The sequence below is a fragment of the Vanessa cardui genome, chromosome 3, assembly GCF_905220365.1.
Source record: "Vanessa cardui chromosome 3, ilVanCard2.1, whole genome shotgun sequence".
Taxonomy (NCBI): Eukaryota; Metazoa; Arthropoda; class Insecta; order Lepidoptera; family Nymphalidae; genus Vanessa; species Vanessa cardui.
Genome location: NC_061125.1, coordinates 5509719 through 5518373, shown reverse-complemented (window position 1 = coordinate 5518373; position 8655 = coordinate 5509719). Strand labels below are relative to the sequence as shown.

At 28.6% G+C, this 8655-nt stretch overlaps 1 protein-coding gene across 1 annotated transcript; it reads right to left on the bottom strand.

Annotated features, from left to right (window-relative positions):
* Positions 1–4198: 4198 nt before the first annotated feature.
* On the bottom strand, positions 4199–7443 carry LOC124543905. Its single transcript, XM_047122224.1, has 5 exons — positions 7294–7443; positions 6579–6795; positions 5981–6111; positions 5427–5579; positions 4199–4372 (listed from the first exon to the last, which is right to left on the bottom strand). Exons 1-5 carry the CDS (start codon positions 7361–7363, stop codon positions 4221–4223), a joined length of 723 nt encoding a protein of 240 aa, XP_046978180.1. The 5' UTR covers positions 7364–7443; the 3' UTR covers positions 4199–4220.
* Between the last annotated feature and the right edge of the window lie 1212 nt (positions 7444–8655).

The following is an 8655-nucleotide window of genomic DNA, read 5'->3' as shown; positions in this document are numbered from 1 at the left end:
TAATAAAGTACACGTTGAAGAGCGTTTGCATAAAAAAATCATAAATGTAAACTTTTTACAAACGTCATTTTCGGGAAAGGCCGACTTGATTGATTGACAGTTTTCAATTTATGGAAATTGCTTTATATTTTACAACGAGTTTCTATAGAAATCTGTTTAGTTGTTTCTGATAGTCATAAAGCATAGATGAATATATTTGTTTATCAGCCCTTTATATGTTTAAACAAATGCAGAAAAAATTATTTATTTTTCAATGGTAAAATATAATTTTTATACAGAAACCTTTTTTTATCAAATAAATAACACATTTGAAACGTTTTCTTTGATCTTGATTATATGAAAACGCCTTGAAATCATATTCTGAATACTAATAAAGCTTTAGGCGATGTAAGATACCTTATTTTTATTACAAAGTTTATTTTAATCTTTGCATCTAGCTAGTAATGGATTTAGTTTGATTAGCTTTTTAAATATAAAGTAATCATTGATTACAGTTTTATATATGTTAAAACTAAATATTAATATTAAAACAATAAACATTTTACAAAAAAATCTGTAACTTGTAATACATTAAAAATCTGTACAAATAATATGTAATTTAAAATAAAGAAACAATGTATCTTATGATTTGTTTGTAAATAAGTTACACATAATCACATCACATAAGACATGTAACTAAGTGTATAAAAATTATTCAATTTATTATTTGAACATTAATATAAAATGATTAAAAGCAAGTTTAATTCTTTGAAGAATAAATTGCAACGAAGTGAGAAAAAGAAAATAGATTAAAAAATCTGCAACTGGTTGAACTGCGATCTGTAGACATCACAGCTCTGCGTAAAATGCAGACACTATTCTTTATTTTTGCAAAGAATATAATTTAGGCACTACAGCTGTGGATCTTTTGAAAATTTATTGCATGTTAATATTAAAGAATTTCTTATAAATTATTCTGAAATACTGCAAAAGTATATTTTATATAAGAGCTGAAATGGCCCAGTGGTTAGGGCGCATGCAAAAATCTTAAACGATGATTGCGGGATCAAACCCAGACAATTGAATTTTTGAGTACTTAATTTGTATTTATGAGGACAATGTGAGAGAATCTGTGTGTGTCTAATAAAATTTAGTCTCATATTTAGCCTTAAACATGTATTGGAATAGCGTAGAATTAGTTCCAAACATTTTCCTCAAAGAGTGATACTAAACATAGTAGCCTGTAAGCCCTTACAGTCAGTTACTTCACATATTTGATAATAGCGACCCGCCCCGACTTCGCACACTTAAATGTCTTACGATGTTCACAGTTTTTCAGTCATTCTCTACTATATTATACATGTATTACACATATAAACCTTACCCTATAATCAATCTATCTATTAAAAAACAGCTTCAAAATCCGTAATTATAAAGATCTAAGCATACATAGGGACAGACCGCGGTAAGAGACTTTGTTTATACGATGTAATTTAATACTGTACATTGTGTGAGTCCAATCGTATCATATGTGTTTTTTATATTTATCTTTAGCCTGTTACGTTATTTTATTTTACGCTATTTAGTATTAAACTTCAACATAAAATATTTATAGTAATAACCTTACTATTGATTTATTTATGACTATATTCACATCGTTCATTGCATATTTCCTGGTTTAGATTACATATATTCATGTGTATAAATTAGGTAGTGACTAGAGTGTATCGTAAGAATAAATTAATAATGAGTCACAAACTTTGAACTTGACTCGCGAATTTACAGCGTAATTAAATTAATATTTAAACTATTGAAAACGAAAGTCAAATTCAAATTTAAAATAAAATTATACCAGCTAATGACTCCGATAAATTCTTATCGGATATTCTAATCCAATTCGATTCAATTTAAACTTTTTTTCAGAAAAAAAAACATCTCAACTAGTAAATACTTATAACTAGCATTCTTGCCACCTTCCACGCGGTCAAAATTTATACAGTAACGAGTTTTAGTTCATATTTGTATATACAGGGTTATTGGTAACTCAACGTATATCCGTTAGGAGGTGATCGGGGTGACTATTTGCAATAATTTTAACCCCAATATGCATAGTCCAAAAGTGAACCATTTTTGAGTTATCACATTTTTTAGCTTTTTTCAAAATTTGTCATAATGCTACTTCAAAAATGTAGTGTATTTAACAAAAAGTATCAATGTTTTATAAAAATCATATAATCATTATGACACTTGGCCTGCAGATTATTTTAAAAATATAACCTTTTTTTAGCTTTTCGAAAATGTATAAAAAGAAGAAAATTATTTCAAATCAATCGAAATAAAATCACCAGTAAGGACGATGGTGGGCATTCGTATTTGAAAATGAACGAATTCGTACTAAAGGTCGCTCTTTAAAATTCTCACAAAATTAACTAAAAATAGAAACCAATGAAAAAAAACTTACTTACTTATTAAACTGACATACTGAATACAAATTTAAAATAAAGTTTAGAAACAAACAGTTCAAAAGCTAAGTTATAAACGAGACATTTTGTAATATAGCCTAAATAAAGTATTAATAAGCGAATCCGAGAAACTCTCTATAACAGAGCACAGCACACACAGCATGTTCTACGGTGAATAATGGAGGATTCTATCCTTACTATTATCCTGAAGAAGAAGTCTCTGATAGGAAAGTAATTTTTTGGAAATTCGTATTCTAATAATTGTGTAATCTGTACTTAGCAATCTTCTGCGGTTGATATTGGCGAAACACCGTATACTAGGGATTCGATTTGATCCATGACATAGAAATCAACCGGCGTTTAATCCGGACTCCTTTCAGTAGACGAAATGATTCCTACTCTGCTACAATTACATACCAATAACCCTGTATTTAAGCATTTAATGTTATTAATACTCTGATGTTTGTAGAAAAAAAGAAAAACTAGTAAATAGGCATCAATTTTACTCGTTTGTAAAGGTTACGATTCCTTATTCTGTACCATATTTCAACAGAACCATGAGTAATTATTTAAATAGAATAAGAAGACTACAAACATCGATTAAAATTGTATTCGATTGCGATAGAATAAAATCTTATTACATGCTCTTTTAATCATAATAAATTTGAATCGTAGCTAAATATATTATTTTTACACTTTCTATAGTGAATATCTTAATTAAAGAACCAACTCAAAGCGTCAATTCTATTCAAATTTATATTTGAATGTGTTAAATCTTATGCTACAATTTATTATTCTAGTAAACGTCCAATGTCGATAACACTTTGGTTGGTTAAAAGTTTATAAGGAAATAAAATCAGGTGTTATTAATATTGTTTTATTTCGAAACAAAAACATATAAATATAATACAATTTTGCGTCATTGAAAACGTATTTAAAACAGACGGTAGAATTTAAAACTCAAACAATATTACACGAGAAGTTTTTATTCAATTTAAACAATTAATTGTTTCCTTCGGTACCCATTCGTTTACAAATGTGTAAATTAAGGAGCATTTATAATTATCATAAATTATTTCAATTATGAATAATTAATAAAATTAATAATCGATTTTACGTCAATAGAAAATAATAGGTACAAAAAATTAAGTACGTACTAACTGAATGTATTGTACGTAGACCACAAATCTAAGCGAGATTTTTGAATGACTGCCTGGATGACATTGTTGGATATAAGACCTGTTCCTCGGTCCCAGAATAAAACGATGGGTCGGACTGATTGATACTATTGATTTTTCTGTCGAAAAATTATCAGTAACAGTCCACAGCCTGCAAATTGGAAACATTTACATTTCCATGCCTTATAAACTATGAAGTCTTTCAGTTTATAAGATTATTTACTTACATACATGAGCACTATAATATATCCTGCGAAATTAAAAAAAAATAATAATAATACAGAACCAATAAATTAAAATAATGTAAATTCTATTTGTTTTTTCAGGTCTGTGGTGAGACATTGGTTGATAAATAAGTTGTCAAAGTATAAACGACGAAATAAAAAAAAATGAATCTAATTAACGAAACATAAATTTTACATGTTTTAATAATCATTATAATACTTATAATGAATAGTAAACATGCATAAATGAATGTTACAATCTAAATTTAAATGGTAAAATTTATATACTTCAAATACGTAATTACGAAAGGCTTTAAATATTTCTTAAATAACTCGGTTTAAATATATCTTATAACTTATTATAAATTAAAGTTTGTCTAGTGACCAGCGTGACTTTTTAAAGGCATATCAAGCATGTTGTTTCGGAACATTTCGAAGATATAATCAGCGGCTGCGTCTATGAAGATCGTTGAATATCGTTCTGTGATAAACTTCCAATTATAGTTCATGAGATAATGCATCTTGTGACCTGAAACGAGAGCAATACAATTTATAAATTTTTATATAAACAGTCTTATAATTACTAAAAATTACTTCTAAGGCTTTGTGTAAGTCTATCTGGGCACCACCTACAGTACAACACATATTAGATGTAGCATCGGAAAATGCAATGTAATGAAAATAAAACCGATTACTGCCGATTTACACGACCAATAGAAATAGCTCCCTATCGCGCCATTCGACCATATTCGTCGCTATAGATTCTCGCGTCATATTAGGTAGTATGATATTACAAGTTATTGTAACTAAGGCTCAAATGACACAACATCACGGCTCCCACGGTTCGTAAAATGCAGATTACTGTCTTAAAGTCTGTGGGTGGTAGTGACCACTTAGGTAAATTAGGTGGCCCTTTGCCCGTCCTATACTATATAACAAATTATTTATTCAAATACGCTGATATAAGGCTTTTCTATCGTCATGTTTTAGTATTTAATTCAATACATCATAATATAATGCAATGTTTAAAATGTATGTTATATTAAGTGTATCTGACAAATAATTTCTATACAGCACTTAAGAATTTGTAACATCGAATGTAATTTTTTAGTGTCATTATCGTTTCTTAATTATATGTTTTGTTGTCTGCTTGAATGATAAACGATAGTTTGATAAAAAAAGAAAAATTTGCTGTCATACTTTGCCGAAAATTTGCCGATACCTTTATTTTAAAAAGTAATGTAAATAATAAATAAATATTTAAAATAACGTCCGTTTGTCATTAATATAATATTATTTACCTAAAATTTGTCGCAGTCATAACGAGTGTTCTTCATCTTGAATGGTTCTAGTTGAACTTATTATTTACAAAACAATGCTAGACAAATGTTACACATATAGTGAAAAATTGTCAGCTAGCTGTAACCGGCTATATTTCAGAAAATGCCAAATTCCTACAAATTTGACACTGTCTGATGTTGTATCCTCTATGCCGCTATTTTCTCTAAATACGTAGATATTATCTGGATCATTGCCTCCCACAGGTTAAAATATGAATATATATTCATAAAATATATACTCACTTGATTCCTTGTCCCCATAGTAAAGATTAGTTAGTGTAAAGTCAGCATTATCTTTTACATCGTAAAAGTAACGGTAGTTTCTAAGATTTATATAATGTTCACCAGATTCTTCCAGAACACTAAACGGCATGATCATACCAAATTGAATATTGTCTGAAAAACAAATAATATCAGCATTATGTCGTGTACTATAATAATGTCCTAATAAGTCCTCATTAATTCAAGCGTCGTGATTATTATTAATTTGTACAGGTTATAAAATTTTGTCATTGCCCATGAAATATTATGAGTTTTGATGAATCTGCTTATTTTGACAATTGATTCCGGAGAATTTTTATTCTACACTCTAATGACATTCTATACATGTTTTTAACCCACAAAGCGAGTATGTAAAATATCTAGGAAATCGACTTTAATTTGCAATATCGATTAGAAAATTTGCAAGTAGCTATTTGTAATTCGTTTGACAATAATTTAGTAATTTGAATCTTTAAAAATAACTTGTTAAACAGAAATTTATTTCAATATTCGATTGTTTTGTTTAAAAAACTTACTGAGATGCACGATACAGGATCCTTCACCGCTAATGGGTTGCGAAAATAACTTTCCATCGGTAATGTATTGACAAGTGACCAACATATCGGTATGGAAGGTTATGTGTGTAACATTAGAGATGAAATTAAATCTGAAAAATAATTAAACACCAATTAAATTAACTGCTTGTAAATTCTCTATGCTATAATCTGTAAATTTTTTAACTACAGCTCACTACAACGTTAAGGGAACATTAAATTAAACATTGAGAAATTTAGTTAAAAATCTTCAATATATTTGTTGGTATTCCAAAGAAGACTTTTATTATAACCTATCATTATCATATATATTCATATCATTATATAAAAAAAATTACAGTTCAATCTTCAAGAACAATTCATAAAGTTTGATATTTTTTCCTTTTGTGGAATAACGCAATATACAGAAATAACAGATTCTAAAACATATGTTTTCTATGAAGATATCAGAGATATCTTCACTTCATCGACCAATTCATCCATTTTAATTCAAAGTTCTATGGTATGCAAAGGCCTACTTAATTATTCTATGTATAGTAGAAAATAAAATATATTGACTGATAATTGATATTTAACTTACCCAAAGTCATCTAAAACTGCTTCATTTAGGCCACTGTACTCTAGATTTGTTGTGTTATATCTCCAACCGTCCTTGTTCAAATCAATTCCGTCTATTTTCAAAACATCGAATTGTGGGGGTTTTGTTGAAGCCCCATTATAAGGAGTAAAATCAGAGTCTCTTTTGAATATGTTGAAAAAATTATTGGTCTGAAGGAAACTGGTCAAAGGGACAGTACCTAATAAAGGACAAAAATGTATTTACAAAAAAATTATAATTCATTACATATACTAATAATCCAGTCTGAGTTAATTTGTCTTAACTTTAGCTATTTAGTGTTACTTTTTATTCAAGCAATGTTTTTCCCATGTCCCATTGCTGGGCTAAGGCCTCCTCTTCCTTTGGGGAGAATGTTTTTGAGTTTTTTCCACCAGGCTACTTTAATGTAGATTAGGGATACACATAAGGTAGAATTTCATTAAAATTTAATAGATGAAGCTTTCCTTACAATATTTTTCTTCAATGACGAGCACGAGAATAATTAAGGGCTTTTCACTACACAAGGGTCACCACTGAATTTTCATCGGTAGACACACGCGTTCTAACTAGGCCGTTTTGCCTCACAATTATTTTACTTTTGTTTTAATACAATTAAAACATTCTATATAGTTTTTATATACAAGGGTGTCTATTTTTACTTAAGGGTCATTATTAATAGTTTGTCGCAGCAACTCACCTGATGCTAAGGTACTCGAAAGTTGGAGTCCAACGATTGCGAAATATAACAAACAACCCATGACTGCCATGCTGTAATGCTATCCAACTATATTGTGCATGTTCGGTTATCGCTTGCCTTTTATATATTTTCTGCTAGTAAATAGCAGTTTAGTCAAATCTTTTGTTTTTAAATGTAGTTAATATATTTATTGTGGGTTCCGTACACAAATATAAATATACTTATTTTATTTTTAAGTTAAATTAGAACAATAGGATTATTACATATTTCATAACCATATTTAGTCAAAGAAATAAAATTTTGGACAATTTGTTTGATGTAACTGTAAATTTCTGAGGATATTACTTGTTTGTCACTTACTCATCAAATATTCTTCCGCCAAACATCAATTATTAGTACTTTTATGTCCTGTTGGATAGGTAAGTCAATCAGTAACTACAGGCACGAGGGACATACCATGTTACTTTTAAAGGCTGGTAATGTATTGGCAATATTCTTCCTCAGAAGAGAAAGAGGTTGTCAGAAGTATGTTTCTGACTGTTACTTTATTTTTATTGATATAATCATAGATTTATTTATCACAATCATAGATATTTTTCTTTAAAAAGCTATGTGCCTATCCATTTATAATATATTTTATCGAATTAGCTAAATAGTTCCTGATCATATAGTGGAATATTTAACGTCCTAAAAAGAAGACTTTATTCCAAAATTTCACGACTTCAACTCGGTTAAAAATGCGTTTTTATATTTGCTTAAGGATTTACTAAATCATAAATATTTATTACAAAATACAGAATATTCATGCTGTTAACATTTACGTTCAATTGCTTCTTTAACTATAGTTTAGAGACAATTAGAATGTAAATTTTGGACTTATTATTTATGTATATATTTTTTCATGTGATATGAAATGCAATTCAATCGTTCGGGTGTAGGTATGTACGTTTAATTGGTTGTATCATTGCAAGCGCGATGTACACCTCACAGGCCTTATCTTCGTGTAAAAAGTAATTAATTATTTTAAGTTTTTTTTTTCTTTTTTATACGTTTTTAATTTGACTTATCATTTAACCGAATGTATTGTTCAGTTTATTACACAAACTTGCTATGTAACCTAATGTTGAATTTTCCCTACATTAAGTTTGGTAAATTATTACGTTTTACAGAAGCTATTACGTTTAACATTGCCAAAAATTAAATAATTCGATTTTAGGATAGAGAATAAGACTTAATATCCCATAGCAAAGTAAATACTTTAAAACCTTAAAGAAAATAACCGACATTATTAGGCTGTTAAGTCTACCCTAAGTATAGACACATCTATATCATCTCTGGTTGTTGAATCATCATCAACATCAA

Bases quoted from the DNA above. Each gene is read 5' to 3' on its own strand.
- LOC124543905 (XM_047122224.1), bottom strand. From the start codon at position 7,363: ATGGCAGTCATGGGTTGTTTGTTATATTTCGCAATCGTTGGACTCCAA. The intron at 6,796-7,293 runs GTGAGTTGCTGC...GTCCTTTATTAG, and splicing joins TTCGAGTACCTTAGCATCAG to GTACTGTCCCTTTGACCAGT. The intron at 4,373-5,426 runs GTGAGTATATAT...CTCTCGTTTCAG, and splicing joins CTATGGGGACAAGGAATCAA to GTCACAAGATGCATTATCTC.